The 14,369-nt window shown below is 39.8% G+C and overlaps 1 protein-coding gene across 1 annotated transcript in view; it reads left to right on the top strand.

The window, feature by feature from the left end:
- Nucleotides 1-218: 218 nt before the first annotated feature.
- Nucleotides 219-14,369, top strand: part of CCNY (cyclin Y) — a 107,284-nt gene continuing 93,133 nt past the window's right edge. The window contains exon 1 of the mRNA XM_030445595.1: nucleotides 219-511. Coding sequence (XP_030301455.1) covers nucleotides 358-511 — 154 coding nt within the window. The 5' untranslated portion in view covers nucleotides 219-357. The remainder of the gene's footprint in view (nucleotides 512-14,369) is intronic.

Raw genomic sequence — 14,369 nt, 5'->3', positions numbered from 1 at the left:
GGAGGCTGCGTGCGTGGAGCGGGCCCAGCGGCTGCACGGGGGCGGGGGAGGAGCGCGGCGGCCCCGCCGCCGGCGATGGGGCTGTGCTTCGCGGGCCCTGCGCTGCCTGCCCGCCGAGGAGGGCTTAGCTGCCGCAGCCCACGCCGGCGGGCCGCGCTGCGGGGCTGTCTCCGCGGATGAACCGCCGGGGGGACCCGCCGGCGAGTGCAGCCGCAGGGCGCCGCAGCCGCCGCCTCTTCCCCCGCCGCTCCCCCTCCTCTCCGCCGCTGCCCATGGCTTCCAGCCGCCCCTGCTGACCGGCCGCCCCTCGTCTCCTCCCGAGCCGGGCCGGGCCGGGGCCGGGGCCAGGCAGAGAAGATGGGGAACACCACCTCCTGCTGCGTCTCCTCCAGCCCCAAGCTGCGCAGGAATGCCCACTCCCGGCTGGAGTCCTACCGCCCCGAGGCCGAGCTGAGCCGGGAGGACACGGGCTGCAACCTGCAGCACATCAGTGACCGGGAGAACATCGACGGTGAGGGCGGTCGGTCCGGGGACCCCTCGCTTCCCTTCCCTTTCCTACCCCTCCCTGCGGCGCGGCCGCGGTTCTGCCCCGGGTGGCTTCTCCGCGGTTGGGGCTCAGTCCGGGCGCTGACCCCGGCTGTCCCTCCGTGCCGCGGTGGCCCGGGTTTGTCCCCATGTCCGCCCCTGTGGGGCTTAAGGGGTGTCGTGGTACATCTGCGCGGGATTTGTTCTCCAGACCCTCTCCTTCTCTCAGATAGAAGCGTGTGGCGGTGTGCGGGTCCCTTCCAGCCAGGGCCAGGTAGCATCCCCCCCGCCCAGCCGCATCCTCTGGCAAGGTGAAGTTTTTTGGTGCCGGGGCTGTGCAGCCAAGACCCTTCTCCCTCCCGGGCGGGGGTTGAGGTGCCATTGTGGACACTCGTCCGCGCTGCCGAGGCTCGGGTCACTTGAACAACAATCTGGGGGTGCCCAGGGACGCGTCCCTCATCGCAGGGCTGGCAGCGCAGTCCCTGCTGTACCGAACCAGCGTCACCCGCCGGGGATGTCACCTGCCAGGCCTCTCTGCAGGGGTGAGAATTTTAAGGACAAACCCTGCCAGCAGCAGAAGTGGGAGAAATGTTTCCCATGACAACCTTCTCCTCCAGTGACTTTTTCTTCCCCCGTTACTGTCATGATGAGGCACTGCTCTCTGAAATCATAAATACTTCCTTTCCATCTCTTTCTCTGCAGTGATACTCAAGCCATATTCCTGCTGGTTTAGCAATTACTGAATGGGCTGTTGGTTTGGATAACCACAATACAGCTTTAAGTTTTGGTTTAATGTATATATGTAATTTAGTTTTCGATTAGCTGAAGTATTTAGCCTTAGAACTTTACTTGGTAAGAGGTCAGTAATCTCATGGATTAGTTTACATGAACTGCCTTTGGTAGAAAGCCAGAAAGAGGGACTTTGGTGTGCTTCAGTTTGCCCTTCACATTTTTTTCATATCTTATTCAATTGTAATTTTATTAGGGAGTTTGATGTGAAGTCATTTCTTGACACTGGCAAAGTTATGCAGCCCTTAGAGGCAGAGAAGTTCCATCTCTGATTAAGATTATTTCTTTTAATTTCTTTTATTTAAATACACTCTGGAAATATGAATGTTTTTCAGATGTCTTTTCTACATGCAGCTGAAAAATTGGAGGGTAACAAGATCAGTAGGTCTGGTCTGAGAAGCTAGGGAGATGAAAGAAACATTGTTGATCTATGAATGAATAATTCTTCCAACACCAGTGTTGTCCAGCATAGCAACATGATGGTACAGATCTCTCCAACTACACCAACACAATCTGCAGTTAAGTTTTTGGTCAGAGATATGTGAGGCTTTTTGCATTGTTCCAGATAGCTGGTGCTTTTTTTTTGTTTGTTTTTTGGGTTTTTTTTCCAGTTTGGAAGAAACACATAGGTGGAAGCAGTAAGTCCATGTGAAATATGTTAAAGTGTGCATGTAATAGAGATAACTTCATGCATCTTAGTAGTTTTTTTGGAAAAAAAACCCCAACCTGTATACATTGGTTGTTTTGTTTGCTCAAAGCATGTGTATATTCTATCTCTCTTCTCTAAACTGTGGCATGTTTCAAGCCTGGACTGTAACCTGTTGTTACAAAACAGAAACTACATTTATTATAATTAATTTTTAAAGTTGTTTGGTTTCGATCTGCAACTGTTGTTAGTACAATGTCGTAATTTCAAATGGCCAGTCTGCCTTAGATTATGAAAAAGAGAAAACAAGCCTTACTTTAGTCTTGTCCCTTTTTATGTATAGAATCTGAGAAACAAAATTTCACTTGAGGAGACTGGTGCACAATGATGTCTGTAAACACAAAACAACTGGAGAGGCTCTTTTGAAGTGTGCATTGTTGCTGGTCTGGAGTCGTAATCACAGACAATCTTTCAGTGAAAGATGGTAGACTGCTAAATGTGATAAGATGATATTGTGTTCCTGCAACTTTGTTTTCTCTTAAACAAAGTGTTATATTTTTGTTAGATTTTTTTGAAGTTGTATGGCATACGAATGTTTACACATGAGACCCTGGAGTGGGAAACTAGTGGAACTGCTTCAAATTAGCCAGTCTTATATACTTAATTTGGAAATATTAATCAAATCTGCATTGAGGATCATGCCTTTGAATTTTCTCCTGTAGCTGAAGTACACTACCCAATCCAGTAATAGTTTTTCAAGGAATGGTTGGAAGAATCCAATTTCAATAGGAATAGGTTTTATAGTAAGATTTTTACCTCTGTTTCTCTGGTACCTTGTTAGAAACTCTCAATTTGTGTAGTATTAACAGGTGTTTGTGAAGTGGTATCTGAAAGAGATGGGAATTTTAAGAGATTTGATTGGGAGTAAATAATCAAATTACTTATTCTGGAGGATGATGAACTTCTTCCTTTGAGCTTATATAAAAATTCATCCTTGTGTAAAATTGCCTCTGAGTATTGTGCAGTCAACATAACTTTTTAATTTATTTGCTGTTGTGCAGGCTCATGATAATGAAGGACACCTAACAGATTTTTTTTTTTTTTTTTTTTTTTTTTTTTTTTTTTTTTTTTAAGGGCCAGAGGATAGCTGTGATGTACAGAGGTTGCCATCTGGTTTTCATAATTTATTGCTGAGGGGGATGGGGACCTTCAACATTTTTCAGTGCTTCGCATTAAAAAATTTACTGTAAGAAAATTATGGCAGTGGAGTCAAGACTTGCAGATTCCTAGCTTTGTTTGCCATCAAGACATTTTTTTACAGAAGTGTTAATGACAGCAGTAAGTAAGACGGTAGAAATCTTACTGTGTCAGATTTTGTATCTCATTTGCATATAAACTTTTGTCTATGCAGATCATGTAAGCATCTTGGTGTTATTCTTTACATCAGGTTGTCTCACAGTCAGACCCTCTGTTGGTTTAACTTGTGAAAAAGCAGCCAGTGCTGGTGTGCTCAGATAGGGTATCACTTTTTGAAGAATGATTCCTGTAGTAAACTTTTCAAGCATGGAGCTGTAAGGAGGGGACAAAGGGGGTGTCTTACCACAGATACGATGGCATGAAGCAAAGCTGATACCCCATAATGAAACTGGCAAATGTGCTATTTTTGAAATAGAGACTAGGTGGAGAGTTCCTGGGGTAGTTGAAGGAAAGACATTTTTAATGATTAACCCCTCCCTTATCTTATCCTTTCCTCTATCTTCTCTCCTTTGACTCCCCCCAAAAATCTGATTTCCTCCCCCCCCCTCCCATAATCTGCTAATACCACTATGAGATTTTCACTGCTTGCTCAGATAATGTCACCCTCTGTAACTCTGCATCACTGATAAACCTCTTCAGCCCCTTTTCATGCTGGGCCAATCATGTTAATTTTTTCCTGAATAATACAGAGGCTCATAAGAGTGTACTATTTTTTAGAAGCTATTTATTTGTTCATATTTTTTTCTCCACCTTCTTGAAGCTGGCATGTGTCTCTGAAATGAGATTAGTTAGTATTTGTGTGTCATTGTCTATTAAGTTTTATAAGATTTATGGAATTCTAGCAAACTACAGGAAAGTTTTAAAATATCTGGCCCGTTTATCTAATGAAATTTTGCTGAAAAGCAATACTGTTGTTTTCAAGAGCTAGGGCATGATGGGTTCCATGTTGTGCAGGAACTGACCTACATTCACAAAGTCAAGATAAGCACTACAGAAGCAAATTGAAGGTCTAGTATGTTGCACACAGACATTCCTGCTAACACCTGGATTGTAGAAGGGTGCCCCTTAAAAAATAAAATTTGCTTCACAGAAATGAATCTATCAAAAATTTTCTTGTTCCTTTAGCCAGAATTCCTCCACAGAGGTGGTCATATGCTTTTCAGTATTGTTTTCATCACCTAAATATTTGTTCGGAGGTCATATATCAAGGTACAACTGCAATCTTGTGCATCAAACAAATAAAATAGAGCCTGCTGTGGCCTACATCACTGATCATAGTCCTATAGCACACACTGCTAGTGCTGCATTCCTCCTGGCTTTCTTTTTTCCTTCTGTGATCAGCTTCATCTGTTTATTCTGTGTTGTGCCCTGCTTCTCAAAGAGGCACCATCATATTCTACAAAGCCTTTCTAAAACTTCACTTTCACTTTGTTCACACCAAATCAGTGGATTTACACCCTTTATGAAGTCAGTATTTTCATCTTCTGCAGTAGAAGCTTTCAGATCAGGCTGATCATATTGAATTTATTTCTAAACACTTTTATTACTATGCTGCCATCTGATTAATATTTTCTTTGAAAGTGAGTTACACAAGATCACTAGTCTTCACTTGGCAAATTGGTACTTGAGGCAGAATTACAGGAGTTTGAATGACAGGGCTCTGAAAATGGAAGGATGACTCTATTTTGAGGTAGTTTTTTCCATATGTGTGTGTAATAAGAATAATGTATTTAAAACAAATGAAAACTTCTCCAGTGTGTGGTCCCAGATGTTTTACCTGATTTTATGTGCTTACTGAAGTTTTTTCAGACTTTCAGGATATATTTATTGCATCTTCAGGCATTGCTCAGGGTCAAACAGTCTAAAAAGCAGTCCTGAGGTTTGGTGCCTGATATGGTATGGTGCCATTTTCTGAAACACGTGAGACTACAAAATGTGAGTTGCTGTGTGCACATAGCATTTTACTTATACTGAGTGCTTTTTTCAAGCTGCTTGTGTAGCATGAGCTTGGAAGAGGAATCACAGAGTTTTCATGGTTGGAAAAGGCCTCTAAGATCACCGAGTCCAACCATCAATCGAGAAAAAAGCACCATGCCCACCAGAACATGTCCTGAAGTGCCACATATCCATAGTCCTGAATACCTCTAGGGATGGTGACTCCACCACATCCCTGGGCACCCTGTTCCAGTGGCTGACTACTCTTTCAATAACAAAATTCTTCTTAATATCCAATGTAAACCTCTCCTGCTACAACTTCAGGCCATTTCCTCTGGTCCTGTTATTTACTTGGGAGAAGAGGCCAGCACCCACCTCACTATAACCTCCTTTCAGGTAGTTTTAGAAAGCAGTAAGGTCTCCCAAACTAAACAATCCCAGTTCTCAGCCTCTCCTCATAGGACTTCTTCTTTAGATCCTTCACCAGCTTGGTTGCTCTTCACTGGGCACACTCAGCAACTCAGTGTCCTTCTTGTGGAACTGAACACAGTATTACAGCTGCTGCCTCACCAGTGCCAAGTACAGGGGCATGATCACTTCCTTACTCCTGCTGACTCCACACTATTCCTGGTACAAGCCAGGATGCTGTTGGTCACCTGGGCACACTGCTGGCTCATATTCACCTGGGTGTTGACCAGGAACCCCAAGTCTTTTTCTGCCAGGTAGCTTTCCAGGCAATCTTCCCCAAGCCTGTAGCTCTCATAGGTTGTTTTTTATTTATGTGCCGTACAGCTCTATAACGTATATGAACAGCTAGGAAATGTTAATAAAATTGTTAAATTTTAAGATTTGTTATTTTCACAGGATAGTCTCAGCATTATGCTTATGTGATGCCTTCACTTAAAATTTAGAGATGGTTTTATTTAGCTTCACTTAATTTGCTTCTGTGGCCGTTTGTGTAGACCTCGTAAGTCATCATAACCCATTCGCCCAGCCAGCTCAGTTTGAGCATCAGCAGTTGTTAGCTAGAATAGAGGCTGGCTAAGGAGCTATGATTATGGCACTAGTGAAAAATTACTAGTGAAAGGAGGCTGGAGAATTTATGTGAAATCATTCCCTCCCCCCATTTTGCTTTTTTGTTTATTTTCTTGTCATGTTAGCAACATTTTGGGCCTGCTAACTCTAAAAGATTTATTAGACCAACTATTATTCAGTTAAGCCAAATTTCTTGGATCAGCAAGGATGTACCTTTTTAATATATTGGTGTTATTAAGGCTAACTCTCTTTGTTGGTGTAAAGTGTAGAAAACTGTAATATTTGAATGCTAACACAAGTTTATGAAATATAGCTAATCCTGAGATTAAAAGTGAATTGTCATTCACCTCGCATAACATTCCCCACACTCTACTTTGGTTCTTAGAGGGGAGGAGCATTTTCACTGGTATCTGTGTGATACCTTTCTCTTTACAAGGAATAGAGTCAGCCTTCACGTACTCATGCATAATTTTCTTTAAAAAAGAAATCAAATCACCTTTAGTTGAAAAACATGCATCTCAGGCTTTTTGCTTGCTTGTTTCTTTGTCTGCAAAATTATTCTTACCCACCTGTGGCAGAGTTCCAGAAGTTATCAGATAGGAAGTGAAAAGGTTTTCTTTCAACAGTATGGAAACCAATATGAGATTGTGTTGAAATTTTGGAAGCTTATTTTCTTTGCTGTATGGATATTTCATCAGGAGTGGCAACTGATGAGTTATTCCTGAAGCCAAAAGCTGAAGTGTAAAGAGACAAAGCTGTTACAGAAGGTACAGAGGGAGTGGTAACTGCTCCAGGTTTTTGGAAAGCTGGCCTACCCAAAGTCATTATAAGGTGCACTAGTGCTAAATGAAGATGTGATACTGATGATACAGGAATCCCCTCTAGATTTTACTCCAAATCAGTGGATTATTGGCATGCTTTTTTTCTTTGTTTTTTTCTGATTTGCAATCTCTCCTTGCACATTACTACTTTGATAAATGGTACTTTTTTGTTGCTGTGTTGTTATTTGTATTATGACATCTTACTGAATGCTTCCAGCTGGTAAAGAAACTTATGATTGTCTTTGTTCCTGGAAAGAATTTATTGATTTCAGATCCTGAAAGCAGTACTGCACAAGAGAGAAGCTATGCTTGATCAGCAAAGATGTTTTTAATACTATCTTACCCTTTCTTGCTTGTATGTGAACTCTCTTTTAAGAGAGGGTAATACAGGAACTGTGAGTGTGTGTGAGGTTGTGATGTGAAATGACAAATGGCAATAGTTATACATCTGTGCATGTATTTCACCTGGGCTTTTTTATTTTTTAAATGTATCAATTGTTCCATTATATACCGAAATATACTGTGACTTCTTTATTCTCTTTCCTAAGGAAGGAGATTGCATTAGTTGAAGATCCAAACTTTAGGAATTGTAACTGGTCCTGAACAAGGCAGGACATGCCTGCTTCAGCTGAAAGAAACTTTCAGGCTGTGGTCAGTTAACTTTATGAGCAGTAATTACATCTCTGAACTACTTCAAGAGCTGTGTTGTTTTGTAAAATTATGCAAGTTATGTAAAGATGTTGAAGAAGGTCTTTCAGCATTTGAAATTAAAGATTCTGAGGTCTCTGTTCAGAGTTTTAGATCTCATCTCTTTTTCTAGCTTGGAAAAAAGTTGTCTGTGTATTTATACCATCTTATGCACAGTTTGCATTCAGTAAGCTGTAGTCTCTTCTAATTTGTCTTGTATCCCATCCATCATCTTCTCCTCGGCAAATTCTATTGAATTACCAGTGTGAAATACAGGTTAGAAAAAGTTGTGGTTGAGAATACACAGATACTCCTTACAGAAATTTCTAGACACTTGGTTTGCTAAATGTAGGATTGCTGTCTCCTGTGTGTCCAGGAGACAGTATCACAGCTGTTGTGAGTTAGGATCTTTATAATACGTTTGCTTTGCTTTCTTTTCATTTTGGGGGACTTCAAGGGACTTGTATTTGGTTTATTCATTAAGTTTATGAAACTGTGTAACTAAAATCAACGGGGATAATTCATAAAGGTAAGTTACTGAAGAATGTTTTGTGTTCTGCTTCTATGTCTGTACTTACAAAATACAGAATTTTGTTTCTAGTTACTAACACATTTTCAAATACAGCTATAGGTAGATTCTTAAATTTATCGTATCGTCAAACTTGGTAAAATCTGTTGAAGTTGATCATTATTTTGAAATTCTCTGCCATCATTACTATTAAAATAGGGAATATAATTAACCTCTTGACATAGTTGTTCAGATACATGGTTTGAAATTCTAGTATTTTGAATACTAAATAGTAATCAGTTGTAGATTTGTTTGCATTTGGAACATTTCCTGAAAAGAGGTTCTGAAATGAAGATATGGGAGCTTTTGTCTGAGCAGTATCATGATATCTTTTGCTTTGTGTACATATCTAGCAGATTTGAAGTTCCGATGTTACAGTGAACGTCAAGGTATAAGGAAGCTTCTTGATGGAGTGACAAGATCACTTGCACGTGCATCTACTATAAACTATGTGTTGTTCCCACCTGATGTTCCTAGGGAATGCACAGCTCTCAGTGGGACTTCATTCTGGAAGCTTTTTGTTGTGACTATTACTGCCTGGCAGAAATCCATATGCATTTGATTCAGTCAGTGGAGGTGGAAGGGGTGTGTGAAGAGTTTGGAATGCAGTTATATTTTAAGCTTTCAAAGCGTGCTTCCTGCAGCTAAATGTCCTCCTTCCTTTTAAGAGAATTCATTTGGATGGTAAGAGTCTAGTAGTCTGAATGGAGAGTATACAGTGATTTCACAGGGATACATGTGCACTTTATGAGGGTTTAGGTAGGAGGAGGATTCCTATAACTGAGGTTGTCCTGGAGATCCAGTCTGTGATAAAATAATATGCAGGAGGAGAGAGGTCTAACTGTTTGTTTTGTAGACCAATACTGCCTTTGAAAGCTAAAACAAACAAACAAAAAATAATTAAAATTCCATGTATAGGCAGTGATGTAAATTCTAGGAACTTGTTTCCCCTTGGCAAAATGGATATTTAAGTCAAAGGGACGTTGCCAAGTTGAATTTAACTGGAAATGAATGTTTTGTGATAAGCAAGCTCTTGACCTCATGTCACATTTCTTTAAAAATATCATAGTAAAGAGTTATTTTTATAACAGGCATTTGAATCACAGTTTCTGCAATCCTAAAAGCAAAGCTTTATTTTACTGCATAAGAACCTGAACTCAAATTGAACAATTGCTCCTATTTTTTAAAATATCTATTTGTGTGGAGTGGTGGGGTTTTTTTGTTTGTTTGTTTCTTCTTACTGCATGCTTTAATTGTTCAATTTAAATTTGCAGTTCAACAGCAGAGAAGCTATGTGTGGATGTTGGTACAAAAGAGGTCGTAAGGGAGCAAACACATCAGTAGTTCTTTTATATACATCTTTTTATTATCATGTGGGCATCAAGGCATTTGTTATTCTAGACAAAATGGAAGTATAATGCTTGTTAAAATAACTGACAACATGGAGTTTGCTCCTGCAAGGTGCTGAGCAATCAGTTGTCTGTTCAGCTAAGTCCTTACTGAGTTCATCTGATTTATAAGGAGTCCTATTAACTTCAGCCTGCTTGCACCAGTTCTCTTTCCTCAGGTAACTCAGTGTTTTTAAATATATATCTGTCAGAAAATAATAGGGGAAAGTATGTGCTCATAAAGTTTTATTAGTGACATCTTCTAGAGAGTTGGTAATACTTGTTTGTAGTCTGGAGTCTGTTTGATTTCTGGAAAGACCGCTGCAGCATCTGTAAAGTAATAATCTGACAATATTTGTAGAAAATCCTAAGACTTGTTTCAAGAAAGTGGTGCTAGATGGCATTATGTCTATCTATCTTGCTTCTCTTTGGTCTGGTGTCTTTGTTCACCCACTATATTTTCATTAGTTCCTTCTCTTTGTCTTCTGTTTATTCGTCTATGGAAGGGCTCATTGTATTGCAACAGGCAAGCTTTCTTATCCTGCCAGGCTGAAGTTATCCAGGATTGGGTCATGATAGCATTTTTTTGATCCCATAAATAAAATTGTGTTTAGTGTATTTTCTTAATGTAGCTTAAAACAGATGGGAAGAAAAAGGCACAGTTTTCCTATGATGATACATAGCAGTAAACCCAGTAAGCCCTGGGCTTGTGCCTATGTATATTAAATAAATAGGTACTACATTGGTAGTTATCAATTATTTCCATTAGCTCTATTTCTTCGATCAAAAGCTGTCATTGTCATCTCCATGATGGTATGTATTCACCTAGTAAATAATGGAGAATTAGAAATTACTTGCAAATGAATGTGGTTGTGATGAACAACACTCTTTATGTATTCATGCCTGTGCTTAATAATATAATAATAATAATAAGTGACTTATTTTTTTACTGCTGTCTGAGTTTGAAAACAGTGTCTTCAGCTCTTCATTTACGAGAAAGATGAAAATAAACAAGAACAATTCATGAGATTTACAAAGAAAACTGAAGGCAATATGGATATTAAATAACCTTGCAATTACTGTGCATGACTCCAGGGAAAATAATTTATTTTTAAATTAATACATGTCCTCTTCCCATTAAAGGAGATTCTTTTAGTTCCCTGTTAAAGATTTTAATTTTTTTTTAAAGACAGTATTTTGATGCCACAAGTTAGCATTAAAAATAACAGTAGGCATTTTTCAAGCAAAGCAGTCTCTGTCAGCAAGTAATATTTGTGAGAGAATTAAAAGCCCTTGAAATACATTCAAAGACAAGTGACAAACGGGTTGGAAAATACTGTTTTATTCATTGGGACTACAGACTGTAGTAATTTTGGTGTCCCTAAATTGCTTGCTTAAATACGCTTCTCAGCTCAGGGTTAAATACTAATCTGTTGTAAGTAAGCTTAACTCAGTGGAGCTACATTGAAGAAAAATTATCGCTTTATTTTCCAAGGCCACGTATCAAGGCAGCTCTTGAAGTCAAATCCAAGTTTGGGGATTTTCTTCAGGCTGTGTCAGTTTTCTGTGGACTGTAAGCAAGTAAAGAGAGAGGTTTTATGTCATTTTAGACCAAGTGAAAAGTTAATCTAGTTCTTGTAGTAAGATTTTGTGTGTGTATGTATTCATATATGTATATGTTAAAAAACCACCCCATAGTGAAGGCCTCCTGTAAAAAAAAATCAGGGGTTCCGTGTCAATGTAAAATCCATTGGAACAGATGTTGCTTCCAGGAATGTGAAGTCAAATAGAGCTGGGAACAGCCAAAGACTTTGCTGATTCTTTTCACGCTTCTGTGCGCTGTACAATAGCTCTTCCTGACTTCCATTGTTTGTTCTATTCAGAAGCTAGATATCCTTCTGGGTTTTGGTCCTTAGTTTGTGGCTCACATGGGAGTTTTTAATTCTCACCACACCTGGTTGGAAACTGTTTTCCTCTGTTCTTTACTGGTCAGGTGTGAAGGATGGGTACTGGGAAATGCCTGGGGAATAGCAAGGTGAGCAGCAGATGGTATGCTTGCTGGAGCGGTTGGTTGGGACATAGGTAAGACAAGAGCAGCAACTTTGCTCTCCTTTGGAAGTTGAATTTAGAATTAAATTATATATTTGACTTGCTGTTTTCTTTGAGTGAAGTCCAGCAGTGTCTCTGCTTAGAAATTTAGAGTTTCTTTCATAGTAGTTACAACCTTGAGCTATAGAAATCCTTTCTCACCTCTTCAGCCTCCTTGTGAGTTTTAGCAAAGGACAGAATTTTTTTCCTTATTTTCTCTGTGAAATTTTAATTAAAGGGTAGCTGACCAGCTGCTCCTTACATACTTGTCTTCAAGTGCTGCATTAGCATGTAGCAGAAAATTTGAGAAATCCCACAGCTGGTCAAGCCAATGTCTCTGACAGCAGTGGCTGCTCAGAGAATGCATATAGAAACATATGCACTGTACTATACTAGATGAAGAGCCTTACAGAACTGAAGAATACCTGTAAACATGTAGAAGATAGAGACAAGAAATAGAATTGTCTTTGGGTGTGGCCATATGTTGAAAGGAAGTATAGCTTTAGCCTTAAAGGAAAATAAATAAATCCATTTACATTGCTCATTTATAAGCCTTTGTATTGGATTTGCATAGCTTCTGGTACAGGAAAGTTAGTTTGTCTGTGAGATTGTTTTGGAGTGTGTCCCTGTCTTTCCCAGGCAGAAGGTCACACGCTAGAGTCCTACAGAATTATGCTGGTATGTGAGCAGCAGACTTAGATATTTGGCATTTGAATTTCCTGAGCCGAGGCTGCATTGAGGGTCTCTGAGCACACTGTGAGGTGTTTTCAAAGTCAACTAGAATGTTGCAAAATGCTAATTTTTTTTTTTTAAATTTTTCTTAACAAAAGAGGTGTAATTTTGAATGGCAACAATCACATACTGTTAAGTTTTCCAAGGACATACAAATCAGGCTAGGTTTTCAATGGGAAACATGATTTTAGTCTTCTGCAGTAAAACTGTGTCCTTGCAGGCTGATGTTTGCCTTTAGCAAAGGGATCCACTGTCCCAGAGTGCACTATGGAAATGCCATAGGGTCTCCAAAACTAAGTTACTAGTTTACTTAAGTCTTGGTCTCTTAATTTCTGAGAGAGCTGTACTTCAGCTTTATGCTGTCTGTAGTTTTTAACTTATTTTTGCATGGAATGCTGGGGGTAATTTTGGGTATTACATTGCCTGTAAATGCTGTTTGGTGGGAATGCAGTGAAGCCATCAGTTCTGCTTTGTAATTTGGGGTTTCCTTGCCTAATAGTAGTGTGCAAAGAGGAAAAGAAGCTGGAAACTTTAAACTTATGTTAACAGTTACATGTTTGCTGCTCTGTGTATTGGAGAGCATTATTAGGACACTGAGAAGAAAACTGAATTTATATTGGGAAATGCATTATTACTGGCTAAAAGGAAGTGTTTTCTTCTAGAAAAGGTGCCTTCCAGAATGTACTGCACTTGACTATACAGGCAGCCTTTGTAATTGCAAAAATTACATACTTAGCCACATGGAGAAAAGTGGATGGTGCCTTGAAACAATATATTAGGGGGAAAAATATCTTGCATTCCCCTCAGTCTCCCCACCCTGTACTGGCTGCATGTATTTACAGGGTGGGTGTTAAAGGAGGAAGCAGTATTGGAATTTGAGACTGCAGTCAAATACTCATTCATTTGTGGCATTATTGTTTTGGTTCATTTTCATTTCCCGTGAATTGAAGAACCTTTTCAAATACTGAATTTCACAAAATGCTAGTGTTCAGATTATGGTAGTCAACAGGTGACATTCTAGACCATAATTTTAATGTATTTTACATAAAGTCTTTTCCAGAACTCTGATTAGGGAAATGCTTCTCTTTTCCTCTTTTACCCCAGATTTTTTTTGGGTTAGTTAAAAAAAAATAAATTCAGTAAGTCTGTTTACATATCTTGATTTGAAGTCTAGTGAAGGACCCAACAGATAAAGCCTACAAAATGTTACAGTCAGTATTTTTGAAGCTGCCCATTATCCAGCTCAAATTCTAAGGTTTGAAATCTTGTCCACCTTAATTTAGCTTTTGTCATCAATGTAAAGCCCCTCCCAGTCATTTCTGAAACTGCAGTAAAGTCTCTGTGTTGTCTGGTGCTACTTTACAAAGTCTGAATGTGAAAGTAAAGAGACAGAAGGTGATATTGTTGTTACCTCTCTGCTACTGCTTTGTTGCTTCTTGCCGCTGCCTCTGACTTCACTGATGTCTCAGGCTCCTTTCTGATTGCTTTCTGGAAGTAGAAGTGTTATACACAGGTATAATAAACAACCCTTTGGCATTCTGCAGTTTCTTGTATCTAAAGATAAGAGAAAATCAGCTGATAAGTACCTCCAGTGCAAGTGTATGCTGTGACATGGAATATTATATGCAAAATGGGCATTTTAGCAGAGTATCCCCTACCCAGTGTTTTCTCAGTTGCTTTCTGTATCTTTCATTAGGTGTGTTCAGCAGCAGTGTCAGGGACAAGGTACAGCAAACATGTTATGTTTCTGCTTGGAGGTGGCTCTGTTTAATTGGTGGCTAAACAGTCAGAGTCCATCATCAGCTTTAATCCTCCTGTTGTTCTTTGACTGGAAATTGTTCAGCGATGGGCACTGAAACTCCAGCCAGGCAGAGGGAAAGGCAGAAGGCTTTTATGTG

Source organism: Calypte anna, chromosome 2, assembly GCF_003957555.1.
Source record: "Calypte anna isolate BGI_N300 chromosome 2, bCalAnn1_v1.p, whole genome shotgun sequence".
Taxonomy (NCBI): Eukaryota; Metazoa; Chordata; class Aves; order Apodiformes; family Trochilidae; genus Calypte; species Calypte anna.
This window is presented reverse-complemented; position numbering and strand designations above follow the sequence as displayed.